This window comes from Podarcis melisellensis, assembly GCF_964234715.1.
Source record: "Podarcis melisellensis genome assembly, chromosome: 3".
Lineage (NCBI taxonomy): Eukaryota > Metazoa > Chordata > Lepidosauria > Squamata > Lacertidae > Podarcis > Podarcis melisellensis.
The window spans coordinates 54,124,087-54,151,264 of NC_138530.1; the positions used below are offsets into that span (position 1 = coordinate 54,124,087).

The window sequence follows — 27,178 nt, forward strand, 5'->3', positions numbered from 1 at the left end:
GGGTTAGATTTCTCAATTAACAGTATTTTTCCTCATATATGTTCCTATGCCATTTCAACAAACTCACTGACTCATAAGTACAATTCATACAGCTCTGGTATTCTGAACTTTCATCACATAAATTAGGCGCTCTCATTTCATTCTGGAAGTTAAAATTGACAAAAAATGGATTTCAGTCAGGAACTGTCTGGAGTAGATATGGACCTGCACTACAAAATCATACTTTGATAGGTTGCTTTCTTGCCAAAAGATTTATTCTAATGACTCTTGTCACTCAAATAATCAAATCTGCTTTAAAGACTTTTCTGTACCTATAAAACACAACTGCAAACAATTGGGCCCATTCCTATTTTGCAGGATATTTCAAGGCTAGCATTGTCAGAAAAGATCAAATTGTAATTTAGATCAACATCAAGCTAGACAAAGTTTTAGTTGAAATAAATATTTATTATGAAATCATTTAACTTCTGTGTGAAAAAGCAAGACTGAGTCATGTTTTAGTATGCAAAATATAGTAGATTTACTTGTGTAAGTAAGCTATGGAGCCACAGCACTAGGAAGAAAAATACCTTGCAAGACATTCAGGAAAACTGAAGTAGAAACAAGCCATTTAGCAATGCAGTCTTAGACCATAAGGCCAAACATTTTACATTTCCTCAATGTTAAACAAAGGATCTCCAGAGAAGAGAAGAAAATCCCACTGAAAATACCTGTTCAAAAAGATTCTCAAAAAATTTAAGTGCGTTGTTTTGGAGAAACAATTGGCTTAAACCCTTTCATTGCCAATAAGAGACATAATCGGTTTGCCATTGCAATCAATAAGACTTAGGTTTACCTAATTGCAAAATGCAGCTATTCATTAGTTTCCTCTACAACTAATTAATTTATCTGAACAGTCATTATATTAAAAAATTCCCAATCTGATATCCTATCATACTATCACAAAACTCAAGCGCCACAAGCTGAACAGAAAAGGTGTAAAAAAACCCAGCTGCTGTGAAATACAGAAGACGGTGGATCTAACTCATAAAGCTCAGATAAGGAAGACTAGTATTTGATAGAGGGATTGATTTGGCTTTGTATCTTTCTACAATCCCTTGTTTATTAATTCTCAGTTGTTCTGTAACCTGTCGTTATTAAGAAGGCAGAGGAATCAACAAAACTAAGGCTGCAATCCTAACCATGTTTACTCAGATGTACATTCCACTTAATCCAAGAGGTTTACCCCAGGGTATGTAGAGTTAGGACTGTAGGCTAAGTAATATAATACTGGGTGCAAGTGTCTTCACAACATATTTATCCAGCCTATAAAACTGAGTAGCAGCCTCAGTCCTTCTAGAAATTAGATAATAGATAGATATGGACAGTAAGCCTATACATAATGGATCATTTTTTAAAGAGAAAGCAGATGTAGATCACAAAATCCAGAATCCACATACTTAAACGGAAGTTCTAAATATTGAGAGGAAAGGGAGAGGGTAAATAAGTTATGTCCATTAAAATATGTAAAATTCTAGTACAAAAGCACATCAAATACAAGATAAAATAGGATGTTATTTAAAATATGTTAGATACTATTTTTTCCTTCTTGAAATATTACTTTTTCTTCACATATCATATAATTTCTCTATTTCACCAAAACTACAGAAAAGTGTTTGTTATAAACCATTTCCTCTTTTTTATTATTTATTAAAGCAGATGTGACCAAAACCATCATATAAACTACCCAATTATCATACTATAATATAAAAATGCAATAACTTCACATTACAGAATACCTGTTTTATTTTTAGAAGTACTGTAGATATTGCATACTGAAAACAGTTTTACACTATAATTTAAATAATTTTATCCAACTTTTTGTCCATTATATAAATTACAAAACAACATATATTCTGACTTGCAATCCCACAGAGCACAATTTCTATTACGGTCCTCTTAACACTAATCAGGACTTTATATGGCAAAAATTATCTTCTGCCAAGCCAACTGAATGTAAAGTAAGCATCATCGTGGGAGATGAACAAGGCAAATACAGGTATCATTCTTATTTTAACTATGGTTCTAATGCTTGTTTGTTCATTGATTTATCTACACCTCTTGCCAAACCAAAATTTCTAGTCTGATCTTCCCTTAAAACAGTAATATGGCATTCAATATCCACCGTCTTTTACACATTTTCATCTTGTTAAGATTATCTGAAATGCTCCATTTTGTAATTGAATCTAAAATAGTTCTAAGTATCAAATTAAGCCCTCAGACATGCATGTGGAATATAGTTTTAACAGTATTTTGCATCAGATGACACCCTTGCAAAGGTGTCGCTGAATGTGTAATCTGGAAAAAAGATACATACGCATTTAGTATTATAGGATTATTTCAAATTTGAGACGATTATCCAAACATACAGAACATATATCTAGCTTTGCATGACCATTTTTATTTTTTGCATGTCAAATGTGAGCAAAATAAATGTATTCTTATAAAAAACACACTACACTGAAATCATGCTGTGCTCAGAAACTGTCCCTGTTTAATCTGTCAATTCTCTTAACAATTATATAGGAACATCTGATGATGTGTCAGAAAAGTGGACTCAAGTCCACTAAAGCTTATGTCACAGCAGCCTTTTAAAGTGCCATTAAAACACATTGTTGTTTTTGCTGCAACTGACTAACAGCTACTGCTTTGGAAGTTTTAAGCGTGAAGAGTATTTCAATTTAGAAATATTTTTTCAAGTATTGCAATGGGCCCCAAGTTAAGCTGCAACATAATTACCTGGGGATGTTAACATAATGTCATGTTTTACAGTGCTTGGTATAACATGTCTCCATGTATTCCCCCATCCAAACTTCTTATCTGGGGGCAAACAAGCAGCAGTTTAGCCCATATCATCTTTAATTTGTGGTTTCAGTAATAGGAATGGTTTGTGGAAGCACTTAAGAGACTTAAATTCAGAATATATATTTAAATTTGAACCTGGCTCTAAATTTGTATACAGGTCCTTTACAGATAATTCAACCAGAAATGCATTATATAAATACATGCATATTTCTTTTTAAAGTCCCTCATTTTCACAAACAAGCATTACTTTTGTAATTACTCATATCTACATTGATACTCCTGATATGTTTCATCTTGAAGGCGGCTGTACAGCCCTGAAAGGGGGCTTACAAAACCTAAATAAATTAAGTAAGCATTCCTATCTGAGTGGTGGGCAACACATGACAACAGCCTACTCAATGGAACCCAAATTAATGCTACCCCAATTTTAAAAACAAATTTTAAAGCCACTGAGGCATGTTGGCAAAGTAAACCTGAATTAATTCAAATATCACCCTAATCATAAAAAAGCATTTTGGAGCTATGTAAATAGCCCCAAAATTGAAAAATTCATATTTATCATATGACATTATAATCACAATACTGAAATTTATTCCAATGGGTTAGCCTACCACAGCTAAACACTGCTGGGATCTGAAATTTTCAAGCCTTGAGCAGGCACAGCAAGTGAGGTACCACTGCTTTACATATCCACAGAGAATCTTTAGTGCCTCCTAATACATGGCACATTTTAAAACAGCACTAAAACGCAAGGCAATTTTGATGCTTTAACAAACTTGAGGGGCAGTTATATGAACAAAAAAACCCACATAAAAGCCATACACTACACAACTTGCAGCTGATTAACATTTCAGGTCACTCGCCCTGAACTTAACATGCTTAAGCAAGCACAATGAACATGACTAAAAATATTCCAAGTGTCTAGTCACCATCGTACCTAGAGATTTCACCACCACTCCCCAATTTTGTGCTCCCTCCACCCCCCCAAAAAACCTCACTTGCTTTTTTTCAGTCATAGAATATACACACAAGGATTTGAAACAACTATTCGCGTTTAAGCTTCATACAAAATTCTAGAACACTGATCAACCCAATCTACAAAAGTAAAGTAAGTTTTGTGCTTGGGCACAAATCTGATCCTGTATAGGCCCAGAGGTGTTTTTATCATCATATATCAATTGTTATCCGTATATATGCTATTCCTGTAAACACATTCTAAATAAATAATTGGGGTCATTAGATGCTTGGTAGGTGGAAAAGAAGGTACCCCTCTGTACTTAGACTTGTACTAGATGGAGAACATCCTTGGAAGCAGTACTTTACACTCCCTGTTGCTGTTGCATGAAGGTCCCAGGGCTGAGGCCTTTGTTTTAATGAAGCATTTCCGTCTAATATGCATGGGTTTACTTTATCCTGTCTAAATACATTTATTAGTTATATATTTTTCAGGATGAAAACAAACACAAGATTTGGCCTTGTCTCTAACATTGAAGACAGTGGAAAGCCTGTTCAAAAGGAACTAATTTACCACTATTGTTACATGCAGCACTCTTGCATTTAAATTCCTACGGAAAACTCAGTATTCCATCATTCTTAGCACACTGCAGCCTGTAGTGTACACACTGATCCCCTCCGTGTTAATAATATAATTAGCAGTAACAAGAGATGCTACTAATTTCTTGGTATTGCTCTTTTACAATATATTCTAGATGGAGAATTATGGTCCCAAACCAACATCTGAAAAGGAGTAATTTTCTCCCATTAGTATACTGATAGTCTATAGACATCCAGCTGACATTTATCAGAAAGTCTCCAAATACTGGGTTCTGGTCCCACTATCCTTATTTAAGACAAAGCTCAGACAAAATAGGATGCAGCTGGCATAAACACGAGTCGCAGAGAGGGAAGCAGCTTCTTTAATAGATACACAGTCTCCATAGCAAGAAGAATGCATTAAAAAAATCAACTATTAAACAGATTTTTCTAATAACTAGCCAGTATTTTGTCAAATTAGTTATTCAATGAAAAACATGGTGATAAAAGGAAACATGTACTACTGCACTTTATGTGCCTATATCGAACGTGAATTATATCCCTGGAATGTGAGCTCTAATGAACTGAGTCATGTGACTTCTGCTGTTCATACCATACAGTCACAAAACTAGTAAATAATAAAATAATAGTTGATGAGATTTGTGTGTCACTCCTAAATGTAATATCATAGACCTTATTTGCAGGAAGACTAATGCTGCAAAGCTGAAGCACACACTTGAACTGGACTTTATCTGTGTTCCTTCCTTTTTCTGCAATAGGAGATCCCTTTGTAGCTGGCAAGTGCTATGAAAAATAACAACCAAATTTTATTTAAATGGGTTTTTTAAACAAATGAGATAGAATACTTGGTCATGGTAGAATTTATCTCCCCACATATTAAAAACACAAGTAGACACCAATAAGTAATAACGTCATAAAGCTTTCAGGTAGTGTATTGTATTCTATCTTCTTTTATTTTACAGGGAAGGTTAAAGTGGTTATGATTAGAATCACCAATTACCTTGTGAACATCTGTACAAATATAGTTATACATTAATATGCACCCAGATGTGCATTTTTAAACAGATACAGCACACATATATTTGGCTAGGTATTAAACCCAATATATTCACATGAGATGGTAAATATTCTATTCTATACATTAAGAATATACAGAGTGTTCATCCACAGGAATACAATAGCAAAAGTGTATATTTATACTTTTAAGAATTTTATGTATAACGAAGTAACTGGTTTATTATTTTTTGCCTTCATTACATTGTTATTTTAAAAGAACTACCAGTTTACCTCCATTATCTTCTTAATCACATGTATCAGTTGGAAAGATGTTAAATTGTAATAAAATGGGGGGGGGGGGAATACTAATGATCAATGTTCATCACAAATACTATGTAAAGTATCAAAGAAAAGAATGTTGCCAGAATATGTATTATAAATCACATCCTACATAATAGTACCAAACAGATATTTGCTACTACAAGCAGGATGTGAACAAGTTAAGTGCAAACTATGTTCATTCCAAGATTCATAAGGACATTATGATTTTGTTCTCATTCCAATAAATAATAAATAACTGTAACACCTATTGGGGCTAAATAAGACACAACAGTAATACGCATCTACAATCCTCCTTGCTATGCCTTTTCTACCTATTAAAGCTATATGTTTTAAATAGTCTATTGTTTAAAACAAAAGAGACAAAGCAAATCTTTTCAAATTGATTATGAGATTACACATACACATCTTCATTACCTAATGGTTTCAACTAACCCTTTTGTCTCAGAAAATTCAAAAGAGTAAAAGATTAACTCGCTAAATTCTTACTTCCCCATAAAGGGGGGAAAAAGGAAGAGAAACGAAAACATTAGAGAAACACACTGTAGACAATAGACAAATATGTTTTCAGTCTGTTCAAGGTTCAAATTATTTTTCTCAGGTTAACCCATCAGTCACTACTGCAGTCACTGTCTACGCCAGGACATAATCATTTTAAAATGTCTTTTACTCTGAAACCAAGCTTTGAGAGTCCCCAAAGACTGTATGTGGGAATTTATTTCTTCTACCACTGTTCCTGAAAGCATATTCAAAGATTTAACAGTCCATAATAACAGCATCTTGTTAAGGATGGAAAAGGTCCCCAATAAAACTTAAATATATTGTTACTCCTTTAACATAATTCACTTCCTTAAAAATCAAAGCATAAGCTTGTATTTTATTTTTTATATCAACAGAACTAAATGAAGCATGATGCCTGCTGTTTCTAATCAATGAAATCCAAATGCAAAACAGATTTTTAAAAAATATCTATGGTTTTCTGGATTTTTAAAAAATAATTTTAAACAAAAAAGTGACAACATTATATAGCCTTGGTTAATACAAGAGATCACATTTCTAAAGATATTGGAGACACAAACCTCATAACAAGTACACAAATAAAGCTAATGCCACTAAATATATATTGCATTAAAAATAAATAATGTATAATACTATGCAGAATGAGTATGAATGTAGAATTCAGTCAAACAAATGCAGATTACAGCATAGATTTTCCACAATATGTTCTACTACAATTACACTTGTTTAAAAAAGCCCTAATGGTTTAAATAAAAAGCAATTGTTAAAAGATTTATCCATGTCATCAAAATAAAGAAAATCTTCAACGTTGATTAACAAGAAAACTACACATAAATTTAAACAGTGAAGATCCAATGATCACCTAAAACATTCTTTTTTTAAAAAAAAGATTGTCTTTTTAACATAACAGTCCCTTGTTTGCTGAATCCTTCTTAACCTCAACTATCAAAAGATGCCTGCCAATTATTTCAGCTTCTTCTAAGAATGCGTAACCTTGCATCTGTGAGCAAAAGTGCTCAGTTATTATTTGTGGCAAGAATTTTTGTGACTGTACTGCTCAGCAATTCTATTTACATCAGCAATGCTAAATGCCCAATGGTGAGAGAGGAGCCAATCAGATGGCAGATTAGATGTCAACTCAGAGGCAGCTGTCTGGAGACTATTACAGCCAGTTTACCTCCACAATTCAAATTCCAAACCTTGCAAAGGAGATCAAGTCACTCTTTAGGCTCAGACTGCCGAGCAAGAAACATCAAGAGTTCTCAGTTATTTCCTATGGTTTTAAAGGTGGCAAAAAGACAACTTTTTACGAACATCGTCCAGACATGATCTGATGCCTACTGAATTGGTAATTCACAATATCAGAAATATTGTGTAGCCTCCAGAAACACTAACTGTTGATCTCTTGCAATACTCACGCCTTTTTCGTTAGATTCTCCCCCATCAACCAACGAAGCGTAAAGTTTGCCCGTAAGGGAAGAGCAAACACAGGGAATATCTAATTATAACATTCCACATATTTTTAAACTATTTTTATATTGGTTGTGAGGACATGAGAAACATGCCAAAAGAGAAAGTCATTCGAACAACCAGGATGTGAAGCTCTTTATACTACTGTGGAGCATAGATACAACATATTTACACTGTTTTTGCTCAGTTTCAATATAAAACTCTATCCAAACGACACTATTTTCTAATAACCTAAAAGAGAAACAGATCAAGACAGGAAAGGAAAGAGTGTGATTTTGCAAGCTCTGCTGGTTATGGCATTGGTTCCTCCCTTTCCCATTCCAAAGTGATTTTCCTCTGGGCCTTGTGTGTTCAGATTTCTAATAAGTCTAGAGTAGGAGCACTGGGTGGGGTACAGTGGGTCTTGTGTATTGTTCAACTGTATAAATGAAATGGTCTGATTTTTAGGAGGAAAGTCATCCCCCCTCCCCATGATGTCTTTCTGACCTAATCAGAGTCAGACACTGTGCATTATCCAACCCTGTGAGGGAGGGCAGCAAGGAGTTGAGATGGAGTAGGAGAAAAGTAAATTAGAAAGAAAGTAAAGACAGACACACACAGGCAACTGAAACAACACACTGCTTGCTCTTTTGGGTTCTTAAATGTTACCTGGCTCCTGCTGATGGTCTGTCCAGTGTTTCCAGGGCTCATAGCCGGGTGATTTCTTTGTTGTGCTGCTGCCCAGGCTGGGTTTGCACCTCCATACTGGGAACCCATGTCCTTGCCCATGCCTGCTGCTGCTGCCTGCTGGCTTCCTGGGGCGGCTGCTGCTGCTGCTGCTACTCCCTGAGCCTGCTGCTGCTGCGATGGGGCAGCAGTGGGGTTGGCATAATCGGGGTAGCCAGTGCCATAGCTCCTCATCATGGGGCTGGGGGAAGTGAGCAGCTGGTTCAAGGTTGGGGTGGCCCCAGACGGGTGTTGGTTTTGCCCGGAGAACCTTTGGAAGCCCGCAGACCCCGACGCCTTGCCGAGGCTGCCTCCTCCTCCGCCCGGGCCCAGCATCATGCCCTGCTGGTGCTGCCTGGGGGAGTTCAGCACCCCGAAGGCAGACGAGGAGCCCCCATAGCCGCCGCCTCCTCCTCCTCCCGCCGCTGCTGCTGCTGCAGCCGCCGCCGCCGCTCCTGCTCCTCCTCCAGCGTTGCTGCCGCCGCCAGGCCGGCCGTAGGCGCCCGCGTAGTGGTTGTACTGGCTGTTGGCGTAGCCTTCGTGCGAGTTGGGCAGGGGGTCCATGCTGTTGGGGGCCGCCGCGGGGTGCATTAGCCCCATCCCGGGGCTTTGTTGTCCGCCATGTTGATCAAAGCAAGGCCCAGCCCGGCTCGCTGAGGAGGCGCCTCCGCTGCTGCTGCTGCCGCCGCCAGCGCTGCCGTAATAGCTATTAAACTCCGAGACACCCACCGCTGAGGGCCCGCCGCCGCCGCCGCCTCCTCCAGCGCCTCCGCCGCTGCCCGCTCCCTGAGGTGGCGGCGGCGGCGGCTGCCCGCTCAAAGGTCCCAAGCCGGGGTGGTCGTAGCGGCTGCCGAGGTGCTGCTCGCCCATTTTGTCCGGCGGCGTCGCCGCCTCTTCGTCGCCGCCGCCGCCGCCTTTATTCGCCAAGGGCTGGGACTGTGGCCGGCTCTGGGGCTCGGCCTGTCCCCCTAAGCCGCTGTCTTTTCCTCCATGTTGCTGCTCCATGTCTGCGCTGCTGGGCTGAGCAGCGCCGCCACCGCCGCCGCCGTTGTTGTTGCTGCCGCCGCCGCCGCCGCAGCCGCCGTTGTTGTTATTCTGCATCGGATGGTGCTGAGGCGGCGGCTGTTGCTGGAATTGATTTAGCTGTTGGTGTGGAAGTGCATGGTGGTGGTGGTGGTGGTGGTGAGCATGAGGGTGCTGGGCATGGAGGTGAGCTGGGTGCTGGTGCTGGGCATGGGGGTGGTGGGAAGGTGCGGCGGCGGCGGCAGCAGCGGCAGGGTGATCGCCTCCGACGCTTTTCAACTTGTGGTTGGGGAGCAGCCCTGTCTCCATAGCCGGGGTAGAAGAAGAAGAAGAGGAGGAAGGTAAACCCGACAAGCTTCCAGCTTCTTTCAGAACCGATTCCGAGGAAGAACCGCTGTTGGTATTACCGGTGGCGGCGGCAGAAGTTGCATTATTGGCCATGTTCACTTCATTATGGTGGTGGAGGAGATGGTGGTCTACATTATTCAAGCCGCCGCCGCCGCCGCTGCTGTTGTTAGTCCCATCTACGACCCCCAAGAGAGAGCCCGGTCCAGCAGCTCCTGCGGTGCCTGCCACGGGACCCCCAGAGTTGAGATCCTGGCTTAAGTTGCCCGGCAAACTCGAGGTTTTGCCTTTCTTGTTCGCACCCGCCGGAGCCGCTGCTACTTGCGCGGCCATGATCATTGCAACATTGCAAGGAGGTGGGGGAGAGAAATCAATTAATTCCCCTCTAGCCTGGAAAAAAAATGGGCAAAACAAATGGGGGTGGGGAGGGGGAAAACCCCCCAAAAGCCCCACAATTCAGGAAACGAACGATTTAACAAAAAAGCCTGCTGATCATTCCCTCCGCGCGCGCGCGCACACACAACACGATTTTTTTTTTTAATGACCGAAACTCCCCTCCCCAAGTCCTTGATGGAGATTAGAAATGGTAAGAATGCCTTACGGTCTGTGCCTGTTCCTGCTGTGTGATTTCATGTTGAAAGTTTTTTGTTCAGGTTTAAATGAAACTTTTTTCTTTTCCTCTCTAACCCGGATATGGGTAAATACACGTCTGGCTGAGCCTATCTGGCCCAGCATGGCATGAGAGAGCGAGAGAAGGAGAGGGGGAGAGAGAGAGGGAGAGAGCTCTAACAACTATTATCCACTTCTCTCTGATTACTCCAGCGCACATGGAAAACGCGGACTGGAGTTTCCTTCCGCCTTCTGCTGCAGCTCTAGTGGCGGATGATAACATGCAAGAAAGAGGAGACGCACACTTCACAGCCTCTCTTCATCAGCCTCGAAAAACAGGGCAGCTGGCACAGAGCTTTGCAAAAACAAAAACAAAAAAAAAAAGCGTGGTGGGGGACGGATGCTTGCCTTCTCCCGCTTTGTATTTTCTCGCTAAGGCGAGGGGAGTATTAAATCAAAGGTACCCCTTTGCAGCAAGGGCTGCTGTCTTCTAAAAAGAGCACACACTTATTAGCTCCCCTCCCCCCAAAATAAACAATTTAATAAACTAAATTTGCCTCTGATGTAATTCTGCATGTTTGTTTGGTTTTTAAAAGTGGTCTGGATTAAAGTGTGTAATGGCCATCTACATATGATCAAGTGCATATGATCAAACTTAGAAAGCTTTATACTTGGGCATGCACAATATAAGGTAAATATGTGATATGAAGGCATTTCTAATTGTGCATGCAACATCTAATAGTCCTAATTGGAACTTTGCGTGCTAATTTGCATCAAAAACTAGATCCAGCCTACTTTCACATGTGGGTTTTCCTTGCTGGGTCAGGGATAATATATTTGATGGGACACTTGTTTCAGAATAAAAGTTATTCTGATTTCTTAAAAAATAAAATCATTTTTATTAGATTTTATAATTAATGTAATTTGACCTGAGATCACTTGACAAAGGGCGAGTTAAAATTAGATAAAGAAATATGTCAGTAAGGTAAATATTTGCTCTTAATTGTTTTTGCACAACCCTGGTAAGTGAGGCTTTGGCGGCGGGTGGGCTTGGAGGGGGGAAGCAGCTTCCCCTTTCACCTCAGGTGGAAAATCAGAATAGGCCACCACTGAATGGAGCCACTATGGTAGCTTCCCAGCAGGTGGGTAACTGGAGGTTGGGGAGGAGCAAAGTGGTATGGGAAGTTGGTGCAGTGGAAACGCACCAGCCAGCTCTGCCAGTACGTTTGCACTGCAGCCTTCTGCCTCTCCCTGCCAGTAAGCCACAGCAATCCATCTGGCAGGAAGCTGGCATTGCAATTCTGCTCCACCCAGCAAGCCATCGCACTGTATTTTTCTACTGTAGACTTGTAGGTGCTGCCCCACCCCCCTTGTCAGGACTGGCGGCATTGTCAAAAACAATCTATATAAATCTCTCTGTATAGTAAATAATGTCAGTATTTAGTCGGAAATAAATTCACTGATACAGCAGACTGTGTCCATCTAAATATGTCCATAGTTGTTATTTACAACTAATCCTAGGCATTTCAGAATAAGTCATTGGGCCTTGCTTCTGAGGATTGTGTTGTAAAAGTCCCCCCGCAAAGAAGAAAATGTTAGATTAAAGGCTCAAATCACCAAGTAGGACTGCCATGCAGTGTGACCTCCTTTGTTGTTGTTGTTTAGTCGTTTAGTCATGTCCAACTCTTTGTGACCCCATGGACCAGAGCACGCCAGGCACTCCTGTCTTCCACTGCCTCCTGCAGTTTGGTCAGACTCATGTTAGTAGCTTCGAGAACACTGTCCAACCATCTTGCCCTCTGTCGTCCCCTTCTCCTTGTGCCCTCCATCTTTCCCAACATCAGGGTCTTTTCCAGGGAGTCTTCTCTTCTCATGAGGTGGCCAAAGTACTGGAGCCTCAGCTTCAGGATCTGTCCTTCCAGTGAGCACTCAGGGCTGATTTCCTTAAGAATGGATAGGTTTGATTTTCTTGCAGTCTATGGGACTCTCAAGAGTCTCCTCCAGCACCATAATTCAAAAGCATCAATTCTTTGGCGATCAGCCTTCTTTATGGTCCAGCTCTCACTTCCATACATCACTACTGAGAAAACCATAGCTTTAACTATACAATAATAATAATAATAATAATAATAATAATAATAATAATAATTATTATTATTATTATTATTATTATTATTTATTATTTATACCCCGCCCATCTGGCTGAGTTTCCCCAGCCACTCTGGGCGGCTCCCAATCAGTGTTAAAAACAGTACAGCATTACATATTAAAAACTTCCCTGAGCAGGGCTGCCTTAAGATGTTTTCTGAATGTCAGGTAATTCTTTATCTCTTTGACATCTGATGGGAGGGCGTTCCACAGGGCGGGCGCCACTACCGAGAAGGCCCTCTGTCTGGTTCCCTGTAGCCTCACTTCTCGCAATGACGGAACCGCCAGAAGGCCCTCGGCACTGGATCTCATACAGACCTGACACAAATGGAATTTATATAAAAGTAGTGGCTGGTGATTTGAAACTAGCAAAACTAACAAAATAATCTGTACTGATCTATTTAAAATATATTTTGATCATGGGTCGCCAACCTTTTTGAACCTGTGGGACACACAAAGATTCATGTTTGTCCAAGGAGTCTGAACAAAAGCATGGTCTTGCCTAGCATGACTTAATAAGCCCCCTGCCCCCCAAAAGCCCTATCAAAATAACCCAGTGGTAGACAATAGAGTAAAATCATAGATCCAGTACTTGGCACCACAAAAAAAAACATTGTTTCAAGGCACAGCTTTTCTAAAATCTTAATGGTTTTTTACATAGGCTGGCAACAAAACCAATAAATCATAGAATAATAGATAACGGTGACTTATGATTTGAGGGTGGGTGTTAGATATCTTGAAAAATTACGTGGATATCTAAGGAGCCTTGTCTCATTTCCATGTTTTTGCACAATGGCAGCCCTGGGAAGCACCAGATCCCACCATTCTTACAATTTAGCCTGTGGAGGCAATTTAGTCTGGTTGTGAAGGAAACCCCCCAAAACATGCAATTTCAAGAGGATCCATTTTACTAGCTCTGTTTTGTGTGCATGCATCCCCCCCCACTTGGCATTCTCCATTTTCTCTCTCTATGGAAGTCTAATCTCCATTTTCTCTCTTGTATATCCTACCCACCCACCTCATTCAACTCTATTCCCGACATTCCCTCTCATTCTTTGCTTGCTCTGCTTTCTGTTCAGCTACACAGTTCTGAGCCTTGGAAAAGCACATAGGGCGGTACTCAACTAAGTTTTACTTAAGAGCAGACCCACTGGAATTGATGAACATAAGAAAGTTAGATCCATTAATTTCAGTATGTTTACTCTGAGTACAGTCATAGTTGAATATGACCCATAGAGCTGGAAGAGGAAGTGGGGAAAGTGTCACACTTCTCACTTCCTCCTTCAGCAATACAGACTTTGGCGAGGGTGGGGCAGGGAAGGAAGCATCCTTACCACTTCATGGTGAGGGGGACAGTGAGGGGCAGCTCAGAGGATTTGGGGTCACAGACACAGGCATACATAGGCTGCCTTGCATCCTTGGCAAGCAGCTGTATCAGCGTGGAACTGTATTGATGCCCTGCTCAGCCTCCCAGAGCAGCAGAGGAGCCAGAGCGGAAAGGCATGATTTTTGCACCCCTCTGGGCTTGTACCCTTGGTGGGGACCAACCTAACCCACCCCTAGGTATGTCCTGGTCACTGGATAAGTCTTCAAGCCCATATACATTGATTTAAAAGCAAAATCAGGTAGCCGATAAAGTAAAAAGCATGGGTTGACTGGCATTCCTTTAAAATTTGATTATCATTGTCTAACCAATAGAATATCTTTATTTTCAAAAGTATGTGAGGCTTCCCATGAGCATCTGGTTGGCCAGTGTGAGAATAGGATGCTGGACTAGATGGGCCAGTGGTCTGATCCAGTGGAGCCAGTCTTATGTTCTTAGCTTCTTAATTTCACGAGTGCTGCTGCTACTTGGTAATAGTTACTGCCATTTGTCTGTATGCAAATATTTGCATTTACACTGTTCAAGAGACATCTAAAATCATCAAAGTATGGCAAAACAACAACAACAACTAAGGAAGTGATAAAAGTCCTAACACAATATTGATCATAAATTTTAAAAATACATTGGTAACCTATAATTATATTTTTTCATGAATAACTCATTATTTAAGGTCCCAGTATCTATCTTTGGCAGTAACACACTCCTGTCAAGTAACAAAACATGGTATACAGTTTTGCTGATTACATCATTTTTAGAAGCATGATCTGCTAATTTTGTGGCCAGCAGCCTGTGGCAGCCGCATTTCTGCAGTTGCCACAGTGTCCAGCTGTCTCAAAGTCCTAATAATCATTTGCATTAATGATGCCTTTAATAAAGTTATTACATATGGGGCTGTTTTCAACATGTTCTATTAATTTGTATGCACAGCAAGGATTTCCTGAAGAGAGTAAAACATTTTCAGCACTACCGTTACGTCCCTAAACAATCAAATCACATCTGCTGTATGTAAAGCATAGTAGATAATCCAAAGAATTACTACTTGCAGTGTTGTTAAATAATTAGTCATAGAAATTACTTGCATTTATATATTATCATGATGCCACTAGTGGCATTAACAAATTAAGATATGTTTTAAGGCAATCAATATGCACTTTACAAAGAAATACCTAAAGCACCATATCCAAATTCACTGCCAGCAAAAGGAAAGGAGTGTCATTCACATAAAAGGAAGCAACACATCAGACAATCTCACTCAAAATATTTATGCTATTTTCCCACTATCATAAACTTTATCATGATTGAAATAATGATTTCATTGATATGTATTCTTAATTTGTATATGACCATATCCTGAATAATGATACCAGATGTAGGCTGGATTGTGCCCATAATGTCCCTTTGAAGTTTTTAACTATGTACTGTACTTTGAGTACAATCCAGCAAAAGTTAACAACTAAATAAGTGGAACTTATTATAATGTCTAAATTCCATTCCACTGCTTTCTATGGAGAATTTCTTGTTACTCACTTTTGCTGGATTGTGCCTTTAATTTTTCAATGTCTCTGTATCCTTCCACTACATGCTAAAAGCCCTTATATTACATTTTTGTTTCTGTGTTGCAAAAAGCAAACTGTTATATAGTTAGAAACTGATAGAGTTGGGGAGCGGGGAACAGTAAGTAATTCTAGTAGGGAAATCAGGTCCATACCCAAGGGTCATTATAGTCTGTAACAACAACAAATTGCAATTCTATGCAAACTCTTAGAAAGGGTGTATATATCATCTTTGTAGAAGAAAGAATAACAGAACCGTAAGATGAATTCATGCCAAGCGATCCATCAGCTTTTGCCAAGAGAATACTACATCTTTGTTATTGAGCCTTTTTGACATTTTCTCCTAGATTTTCTCCTTTTTTATATTCAAACACTCACTAATTATACACATTAAACCTCATAAGTTGATTTTGAACTCTTTCAAATGCAAATAGAGAGAGAGATGTCTAGTTGCATATATTTATGTATGTGTACATTCTAAAATAAAGTATAAACTCAATTACACATTTATTCTTTTATATATTTATACTTAAACTGAAATGTGTCATTTAAAAATCCTGATAAGATACATTGATCATAACTCACAGAAGGATTACAATATTTTCTCACTTACTTTTCAGCTAGTTTTATTCACGATTATAAGATGTGGGGTACTTACATAATTTTTGAATGCACATGATTTAAAAGGTCAGGGGGGCAGTTTTAATGGAAAGGTGCTAGCCAGTTTGGTTCCACCTATCTCAGGATCAAAGCTAACGACCGAAGGCTATGTAATAGGGGTCCACTGCACAATTAAGTCAGCCTGGTATAACAGAAAACACACCCTAGTTTTCCTCCCCAATGGCAGATGCCACACCCTCAAGCAGACAGAAGGCGTTACAGACTGTGCAAGCAGTGCATCAAACAGAACAACTATAATTCATTGTTACTGCAAGTTGCAATTCATGCTGAATTTCCTTAGCTTAGATTATGAGCAGCAGCATAAGCTAAACTTTGTATGTTTGTGCACCTATTAATACGATACCATTTACCGTTTCATCCTTTGTCTCCCATTCCAGCAGTGATATTTAAACTTTAGGTACAAATGCCTGAATGTCTTGCTTGTGGGTTCCTGGTATAATCTATCTTGTTGCTGAGAGGAAAATAATATTGGATCAGATCAAGAGTAGAGAACAGGATCTAACTGGTGGGCTGGATCCTGACTACCCCCGCCATTTGTGAGCCATTTTGACAGGTGGGCAGGGCTGCCCACTTCTCAACACATGACATCACAATGACATCAGGTGATTCAAAGGAAATGAACAACAACAACAACAAAACCTTTTACAGCATAGTTAGGGGGAGAGAGAGAGGTAATTTTACATACCAAGGAGAAGGCCAACTTTCTTCTCAATATGTGAGCTTTATATATCAAAGCTCTTGTGATGGCTTTTGTGAACAAGATATTCCTTATGTGCTTTTTGGGGTACAAGCATGAGAGGGCTCTAGAATCAGAGACTTGGAAGGAATCCTGAGAATCATCTAGTCCAACCCCCTGCAATGCAGGAATATGCGGCTGCCCCTTATGGGGATCGAACCTGCAACCCTGGTGTTACTTTGTTTCTTTTCTTTTCTTTTTACAATTCAGGTCAGTTCTTAGCAAATTTGATGTTAAGCCTACTTCTGTTAGATGACCTTTTTTATCTGAGCAAATCTTATTTCTTAATGAATCTCAGAACATTGCAGGGATGACTGTACAAAGCCATTGCTTTTTCTTTATTGCCCACTAAAGAAACATTTATGATTAACCAGAAAAAGAGAACTAGATCATTCTCTTCAGCTGGAGGCACTGGCCTCTGTAATGTCCTCCCTTCATGTATGGCCTGTTTCAACTAAACTGTTAGAATTGCAATATAAAAATTCTATATCAATGGCAGTAACCATTTATGAAGATGAGCCAGATTGCAAGTCATTGCTCAGGTGGATTTTAGAGAAACTCTTATCAGCAATAGTGTTTTTCACATATACTGCAGGGCATGCTGTAATATTATCCCTTCAAAAGGTTGCTTATGTAGAAGATTGAGAAAGTCATGATTTTCCTAGGAACAAGTGGTGGAAGATTGTTCTTGATAGGGATACCTGGATTTTGAGGTATACCTGGATAACTAGAAATAGACTGGGACTATCGACTAATTAAAAGGCTGCAAATAGGAGAAGAGAAACCATGATTTTGTATAAGGCCATCCAGTGGCTGTGTGCTAAACTTCTCTGCTATGAAATATGCAACAACCTACCTGTGTCAAAATAAAACACACACTTCTTAATGGGAAATGTTATAGCCGATTACCAGATCTAAGATACAGGAAGTGAAATGTCAGAGAATTCAGGAAAAAAAATGTTGAAGTAAATTAAATTCAGCACTATACAAATACATCTGCTGTTGCGTGTTGAGTCCCACAGTGCCACCCCCCCAAAAATTCACACTTCACACTTCAATTTTTGTTTAGGTTTTTGGCATAATTTTGGCCACAACTTTATTTCAATACAAAAAATGTGAGTGGTTGCTTAGGCATTGGTTTGACTATCTGTCCTTGCCCCCCAAGGACAGAGCTGGTCCCTTCCGGACTCCACCGGAAGCCAGCATGGGAAACAAGTATTGGGAGAGAAATGAGGCCGGGAATCAGTCCAACACTTCTCACCCTCATGTTCCGGTGGGGCTTGCACGGCCCAAGTCCGGCACCACGGACAAGGACGAAAGAATGGCAAGCCCCTGGATTCCTTTAACGGAATTCCCTTTCCGCATCATTTGGAGGGATAGGCACTTACCCCTCCAAGAACCAATTAACCAATGCCTAACCGCCAACCTTACAAGTTGTGACGATTTGCTACGCAGTAGGCAAAAACCAAATGGCAACAGCCAATCAGCCATATGGCAAAATTCCTACCAGGCCCCCGCACCAAGGCGAACGACCCCATGACAGGCATAGCAAGGTCAATAGCATCAAAGAACCACCCTATAAAAGGGAGGGGGGGCGGGTGATCCGTTGCAAAACAGCCAAGAGGACTTCCCAACGTCTGGCTCCTATATTTATAGATTCTGACCCCTCCTCCGAATTGGCAACACTTAAAATTCCCCAGCAACCCAATTAACCCTTTACAGGTTTGGGTTTTCCAAATTTGCCTAGTCATGACACAGTGGCCTGTTCCCCCAACCGCAACACGTGCTCTCTGTTAGGGAGAACACGCTTTGCGTGTTGAGTCCCACAGTGCCACCCCCCCAAAAATTCACACTTCACACTTCAATTTTTGTTTAGGTTTTTGGCATAATTTTGGCCACAACTTTATTTCAATACAAAAAATGTGAGTGGTTGCTTAGACATTGGTTTGACTATCTGTCCTTGCCCCCCAAGGACAGAGCTGGTCCCTTCCGGACTCCACCGGAAGCCAGCATGGGAAACAAGTATTGGGAGAGAAATGAGGCCGGGAATCAGTCCAACACTTCTCACCCTCATGTTCCGGTGGGGCTTGCACGGCCCAAGTCCGGCACCACGGACAAGGACGAAAGAATGGCAAGCCCCTGGATTCCTTTAACGGAATTCCCTTTCCGCATCATTTGGAGGGATAGGCACTTACCCCTCCAAGAACCAATTAACCAATGCCTAACCGCCAAGGAGCACTCCAGCTCACCGCCAAACCACTCACAGCCCCAGCCAAGACCTCAGCTTGGACACCACCGCACCTAGCCATGCCTCATTACCCGAAGCAGAGAGGTGCACGCCATCAACTCGGAAAAAGGATGGCTTCTGAGATGATATCTCAGAATGAAAAATCACATCTCCGCCTAGCTCCGCGATCTTCCTCGACACTGCGGAGTTAATGCGCTTTCTGGCTCTCTCCATGGCGGCTGGGCAACGACTGCCCCTCCAAGCACGCCGTTGTAGCAGCCTTGACCAAAAAATTTTTGCTGTTGGCACCATTGCCTGCAGCGTCTCCAAGTCCAACAAAATTGCAGCACGCAGGGAAAAACAGTCCATAGTACCCAGGTCATTCTCACCCAGTTGTACCACAATGGCTGATGGGGGACCTTCCCACCACAACTGCCTCCGAACCCGAGGCAGGAGCTCCGACCAGCGCATTCCCCTTCTGGACAGCCAGGACAACTGAATATGCCGAGGAAGGCCGAGACCTGGACCCAATCCCGACTGCCGTGCTGCGACACCAGCCCAGTGGACGATGCTGTGTCCCACCATCCATATACGTACAGCCGCTACACCTGAGATGGGTAAACAAAACAATGTCAGCCAAGCTAGCGAATATAACCACGGAACACATCCGATTTCCAGCGGCCCAATTCCTTTATTCTGGCTGCTGACAAGCCCCAGTGTGCTGCCGTCGTGGCAGCCCCAATCCTGAATGAGTGGGGAGCAAAGTCAGTTGGCCTGCCGCCACCCGCCAGAATTGCTTTTCGCATCACCTTCGCAAATTGTTGCCGTGAAAGGGGGGACCCATCCTCATGCTTAAGCAAAGGCCCATCCCCGTGGGTGCGCAAGGCCAGGTACCTCCTGACATCCTTTACAGGGCAAGGGCCCGCCTCACCTGTAGCTGGGAGACGAATGAGGGCACCTCTACCTTTTTGATCAGTCTTTGAATGCCTAATAATGATTTGTAGTTCATCAGGAGACAGATGCACATCCTGTATCAAAAGACCTCGAATACGGCCATCCTTATGACTTTCCACCACTATTTCCCCCACTCTCAGGGCGCCAAAAAAGGCAATCGAAAAGGCAGCTGAAAACAGGCGAGCCTCATACCCAGACCAACACACCACCCGTAGTTTTTTGCGCATTCCGCACAACATGCTAAAAGATATGGGTTGCCTGTTTCCTGGGAGGGAAGGGCAGAGTCTACTCCAACCTTCCAGGGCTTTACGAACAATAAATTTCGCACAAGGATCCTTATTAAAGAACACCTTGCAGAAAAATGCTATAGCGGCAGCTTGCATCCTAATCGTCCTAGCTGCCCTGCCCAGTTGAAATAAATGTGCCAAATATCTTAGCACCTGCGAAGATGTGGGTGGAACCCCCATCCCTTCGCCAGCAGACTGCCGCAAAAATGCTACAAAATCATCCCATACTTTTGTGTAAGATCTTAGGGTAGAAGGGGAAACCGATGCCGCTACTCCCTGCAAAACTAATTGCTGCCAAGGTTCCAGAGATGTTCCGGGAAATATTCCGGATGTATCCGAGCCTCTGGAACCAGGAGTCTGAACCGCTCCATCTGAAAACGGGACAGAGCATCAGCAATTTCGTTAGACACCCCGGGAATAAAACGTGCTGAAAAGACTATATTAAAACGTAAGCAGTGCAACACAAAAACCCGCAAAAGAGCCGACACCCGGGGGGAGCGTGACGACAGCTTGGCCAACACTGTCACCACCGCCTGGTTATCAGTCCAGAAGCAGACACGACGGTTCCTGAACTCCTCGACCCACAAATGCACTGCAACTGCAATGGGAAAAAACTCGAGAAAAGTTAGGTCCCGCGTAATCTCTCCCCCCTGCCAATCCGTCGGCCAACGCTCAGCACACCAACGACCCTTCCAATAAAGCCCAAAGCCAAGGGAACCCGCAGCATCAGACTGTACCTGGAAGTCATTATGCAAGTTCAAAGTATCTTGCCATAATGAAACCCCATTGAATTCCTCAAGGAATTCCAACCAAATGGACAGATCGGCCTTCACCTCCCTAGAAAGGCGCACCCGATGATGCGGGGCCTTCAACCCTGAAGTGAGCCGAGCCAGGCGAGAACCAAAGGGGCGCCCAGGCGCCACCACTCTACAGGCAAAATTCAAGTGTCCCAACAATGACTGTAGCTGCCTAAGAGACACCTTCCTCAGAGGAAGTAATTCCTCTATCACCTTCTTCAAAGCTACCAGCTTGTCACTTGGCAAGCTGGAAGTTTGAGCAACCGTATCCAAAAGGATACCCAGGTAAGTAAGCCTAGTCGAAGGACCCTCAGTCTTGTCCGCAGCCAGCGGCACTCCCAGCTCCTGGGTGAGATCGGCGAATGCTTGAAGCAGCACCGCGCACTCACCAGTATCACAGGCCGAGGCCAGTAAAAAATCATCCAAATAATGAGTGACTCCGCCCAGACCTGACTTTGATTTGAGGGCCCACTCCAAAAAAGTACTAAAGGATTCGAAAGCAGCACAAGCAATTGAACATCCCATGGGCATAGCTTTGTCAAAATAATACTTGCCCTCAAACTGAAAACCCAGCAGCCAAAAATCTTCTGGGTGAATTGGCAGAAGGCGAAAGGCTGACTCAATATCGCACTTTGCCAATAAGGCAGCCTTGCCAAATTTCCGGATCATCTTGATCGCCTGGTCAAGAGATGCGTACTTCACCGAGCAAAGCTCCGGAGGGATAACGTCATTGACTGACGTGCCCATGGGATGTGATAAATTATGAATCAGACGAAATTCACCTGGCGCTTTTTTCGGCACGATACCCAATGGGGATACATGCAAATTATGAAAGGGGGGGGGCGCCAAAAGGACCAGCCATACGCTGCATGGCCACCTCTTTTGCAATCTTCTTACGTGCAATCTGAGGTAACTCACGAACAGATTTTTGATTAGCAGGATTCCGTGCCACGGGGGGCATGGCTACCGGAATCCTAAAACCCAATGAAAAACCATTACTCAAATAACGTGCAGCATCCCTATTGGGGTAAGACTGCAACCAAAACTGCAAAGCCTGCAGACGAACAGGAGTAACAGCTAATGAGGTCAATGCACTATTTTCCCGTTCCTGAGGTTGAGGCGGCGGGGGTGGGCTTAGGGGGTTGCTGGGAACCCCCTTTTCCACCACGAAAGGGCCGCCTACCTGCAAAACACGAAGAAGCAGGATGCAAGCCATTGCACCTCTCACACATGTGAGCAAACTTGCACCCCGGACGCTGGCAGGAACCTTTGTTAAAGTCCCAGCAGAACAAGCGACGGCCAGATTTAAATGTCCCTAGCCTGATCTTTTGCTGCTCAGGCACCTTTTTATCAATGAGTGGGGCCACGTAGGTGGTCCACACGTCAAGATCCTTACGATCCCAGCGTGCAGATGGAATTCTGGCTGCACGGCGCCTGAAGTTCTCATCATACTTCAACGCAGCTTTTTCACCAGCTTTAGTGAATGCAAAGCGAACGATGGATAAATAAACCATTAAATGATGAGATCTCCTAGGATAAGCCAGCATAACCACTCCAGCAAAGACCTGGAAACAGTCAAGCCACAGCTCGAAAGTTCTGTCTGTAGCGGAAGCAGCAGGGCGCTTTTTGGAGGAGGTACCTCTCTCCTGGTCTTCCGAAGGTGGGGCCAACTTAAACATGTCCACATAACGGCCATTTAATATCCTAGAACGTAATTTGGAAGGCAAGTGCAGACCAGGAATGACGTCTCTGGCAGAATTGGTAGACACCTTAATGTCAGGTACCAAAACGCCGTCCCTACACTCCTGAACGGCGCCATACCTGGCGCGATGTGTATTGGACCTACGCTCCCAAGCCCACCTGGGAAGACCCGAATCCGCTTCTCCAAAGCCCCAGTAAAGTTCCAGCGCGTTACCTGCCTCATCATCAGAGCTAGAAGATGACGTACCAGTATAGGAGGTAGAAGAGTCATCCTTCCTTCGTTTGGCATGCTTTCGGGAAGATTTCCTGCGGCGACGCCTTCCGCCCGAAGACTTCCTGGCCGGAACTGGTAAGCTGTCTTCAATAGAAGACTCAGAATCGCGATTTTGCCCTGCAAGACCTGGTGCTGACGAAGAAGAAACAACACGTGAGAGGCCAGAAACAGACGCTGCCTCCGCCTGAGGCAGCACAACCCCACCTCGCCTGGAAGAAGGCACCGAATGGACCCTTCCCCCTGAGGCTCTCCTGGAGGCATAACGTGACTTCCGCGCCCGACCGCGCGCAGCAGGTAAGTACAGCTGCTGGGTTAACTGGGATTCATCCTCCCCTCCCCCAGCTGCCAATCCTTCTCTCCCATCATCAGTAGATGATGATAAAACCGGCGACGACGCTCCAATTGGATGAGGCGGCCCTGCCGATGTGGACGGCAGAGTGGAGCACTGTTGAAGAAAACCATCCATCTGGGCCGCAAAGCGAGACAAAGCTACTGGATCACCAGCCATGCTTGCCACAAAGGACTGCACCCGCTCCACTGGCTGAATCGAAGCAGGTGAGCGCAGCGCCTGAGATGGACCTCGGATTGGCCGTTTTGCAGAGGTAGATGTGCCAGGGCGGGCTGCATCCTTCTTTGGAGCCATGCCTGCTATATTGGAGACAAAATTGAAAGTCAAGTAATGCAATAAAACAAAAATCAAAATAAATAAATAAATAAAAATTAATAATAATAAATAAAACAAAAATAAAATTAAAAAATAAAATAAATAAAAATGGGAAAATGGAAAAAGTTGTGGAACTACGGTAGAAGTAGCTGATCAATCACCTTCCCCACCGAAGAGCTGCTGTCGCTCCAATGGGTAACTTCAGAGATGAACCAACAAGGTAAATAACTAGTACCTAATTGGAGACTTAAATTAAATTACCAATGATTAAAGAAAAAACAATATCAAACTCCCTAATTCCTGAGTATAAATTCAGTATGCCTCCTCCAGCCAACCAACAGAAAACAGGATGGGGGAAGTCAGCATAAATTTAATTAGTGGAGGTGCAGTATTAAACTGAGTCACCAGTGAGCTAAATAGCCCAAGAGAAAAACAAATTCAAGTATACAAGGCAGAATTAAATGTTTCTCATCCAGTAATGAGAAAATGGTGCACAGCTCCAGCCAGCCAGCAGGTGGCTCTACAAGGCCCGGCCAGCAAAACAGGGGAAGCTGCAATACCGACTGAGCCACTGGGGGAGCTCGTGAGCGAACCAGCAGCAATAACCCCTAACGGCCACTAGAGGGCCGGCAAGCAAGCAATGAATATCCAGCACTATCCACTCCACGTGCAGTCAAAATGGAGGGCCTCAGTGAGACAGCGAAAAATCGTGAGAGGAAATACAGGCCGCGCCGAGGCCTACAAGGCCCGTGCAGGCCTCGCGCGCCCTCCGCTACCCTCCAATCGCTCCCCCCCGAAGCACGCGCTCCCCAGGTCAGAAAGAGCTGGCGCCAGCCGCACTATCGCCAAAAGGCCCCCACTTCTTTTTCTTGAGTCGAAAAGGAGCCCCGGGAGCTCAACGGAGGCCGCGGCGACCGCGGGCCAAAGAATTAAGCCCCTCTTACAGGTGAGGTTAAAAGCGCGCCAGATGGGGGGTGCCTTTAGGAGAGGGGGTCAGGAGGGGTTTCAGCCGCGCTCCACAGCCACAGAGCCGCAGAACAAGCGCAAGGGCAGAAGGGAGGCACAAGCCGGCACCACGCAACCATGCGGACACTCCCCACCCCTAAACAATCACAGGGCTCCCACCTTGACTCGGGGCTCAGGAGCGGGGAAGCAAAGCCTCCCCCAGGCCGGGGGGGGGACCCCACCCACAGCCTTGTCCTCCTCTAAATAAAACGGGGGGGGGGGGTTGAATAAAAAAAACAAGAAAGGGAGTAAAGGAAAGTAAGGAAGAAGCAGGAGGGGGAGAGTAAAAAGGGGGGAAGGGAGGAAAAACCAGGGATGAGAAAGCAAAGCTAAGAAGTAAATTAAATAAGGCCCAAATACAACCGTCTCAGGTACAAGGTGCTCCTTGATCCGTTGCAAAACAGCCAAGAGGACTTCCCAACGTCTGGCTCCTATATTTATAGATTCTGACCCCTCCTCCGAATTGGCAACACTTAAAATTCCCCAGCAACCCAATTAACCCTTTACAGGTTTGGGTTTTCCAAATTTGCCTAGTCATGACACAGTGGCCTGTTCCCCCAACCGCAACACGTGCTCTCTGTTAGGGAGAACACGCTTTGTCACTTTCATAAGCCTAATATATTTTACAAGAAGAATAGGGAAATCAACAAAAATACTCTGTGTGTGAAATACACTGTAAAAATATGATCGATAGTACCCTTGAGTTTGCAAAACGCCATCTTGTGGCTGACTTGTCCAACCGCACACTATGTTCTCGTGAGGTAATCATTGAAGGGCATGTTGGGAGTAGCAGCCATGTCTTGAAGCAGGCAAATATAAGAAAAAGAGAATAAAAGATTTTGACTGTATACTGCTAGTTGGCTTTTATCCCAGCAAGCATATCTTCCTACAATTAGTACATTGATCTATTTTAAAATAACAGCGATAGTTTGCTTTGTTTTCTCTCTGCTGTGGCCCACTCTTTTCCTGGCTTCCATTTTTATCGGTTAGTGCTTTCAGTACCTTTTTATTTTCCAGTTGTAATGCCAAGCATTCCATAAATATTTTTCCTTAGCAATAGGGAGATACGGCAGCTTAGTTACTTATTGTAGAGAAAGATTCCTTCACGTATGTCTCGTCATATTCACAACGGGGAGCACTACTTATATACAGAAACCAGTAAATGGTCTAAAATAAAATATTTGTAAGGGCCCTATGAATTCATAGTAAGTAAAAGGTTGGTAAGTGAGAACAAAACAGGGAGGACCAAAAGGCTCAGTCCAGTTGCTATAGCAGCATAGGAGCTATTGTTTTATAGATCCTTCCTATGCTACTCTGCCCACACAGGACTCTTAAACTTACCTGAGAGGAGTCAAAGAATCAGTTATGTCCCATTAAAGCAATAAGCCATCTCCAAAATGGAGCAATGCTAGGGTCAAAAGCAGCTAGATATCACTGACCATTTCCACATGAGCCTGCAATTCTTATGTTACTGGAGCAATGTGGGAAGGAGTCATGTGGTAGTGACTTTGCATGTCAGTATAATGTAGGAAAGGAGTCAGAGATTACCGTATTTTTCGCTCTATAAGACGCACCAGACCATAAGACGCACCTAGTTTTTGGAGGAGGAAAACAAGAAAAAAAATCTGAATCTCAGAAGCCAGAACAGCAAGAGGGATCGCTGCACAGTGAAAGCAGCAACCCCTCTTGCTGTTCTGGCTTCTGGGATAGCTGTGCATCCTGCATTCGCTCCATAAGACGCACACACATTTCCCCTTACTTTTTAGGAGGGAAAAAGTGAGTCTTATAGAGCAAAAAATACGGTAGGTGCAATTTAATTCACCTTGCACTTTACAATAGAAAATTGATGCTGCAGTGCAAGGATAGGAACCTGTGGTCATCCAACTATTGTCTAACTCCTAACTCCCATCATGCCCAGCCAGTGTTCAGGAATGATAAGAGGAATATTTGCAGAGCCTCCTATATCTGGAGATTCCTCATCCTTGCTATAGAGCTTGAAACTAGGTCTTCCAAATATACTCGTTCCCAATTTTAAATCCACTACGAATATATTCCCTGTGCAGCTGGACTCAATCCCACACTCACTTGGGGACGGTGATCTGCACTGATTCAGATTTGAATGCGTAGCTGCTATACAGATGCTCAGTATTGTCAGTTTTGGCAACAACACGGAGCAGGTGTACGAGAGAGGATTGCATCCAGCTGCCCCGTGCTTTAGACAAGCAAAAGGTGTTGTCAAAAGCAGCTTATGCCAAACACCTGTTCAGCAGGTAGGTTGCCTTCTGAAATATAGTTGGACTGGAGCCCTAGAAGGTGATTTGTGGTTTTACTGCAAGGCAGTTTTAAGAGGCAGAAATAATAAT

The 27,178-nt window shown here is 43.0% G+C and overlaps 1 protein-coding gene across 9 annotated transcripts in view; it reads right to left on the reverse strand.

Moving 5' to 3' along the window:
- The window catches only part of ARID1B (AT-rich interaction domain 1B), a 344,407-nt gene extending 333,483 nt beyond the window's left edge, over window positions 1-10,924 (reverse strand). For 5 of the 9 annotated variants that reach the window (XM_081905095.1, XM_081905099.1, XM_081905094.1 and 2 more), the window contains exon 1: window positions 8,371-10,924. In XM_081905095.1, the coding sequence (XP_081761221.1) occupies window positions 8,371-10,134 (1,764 nt within the window). In that variant the 5' untranslated portion in view covers window positions 10,135-10,924. The remainder of the gene's footprint in view (window positions 1-8,370) is intronic. The other 4 variants (XM_081905101.1, XM_081905100.1, XM_081905097.1 and 1 more) reach the window with 1 other exon arrangement.
- Between the last annotated feature and the right edge of the window lie 16,254 nt (window positions 10,925-27,178).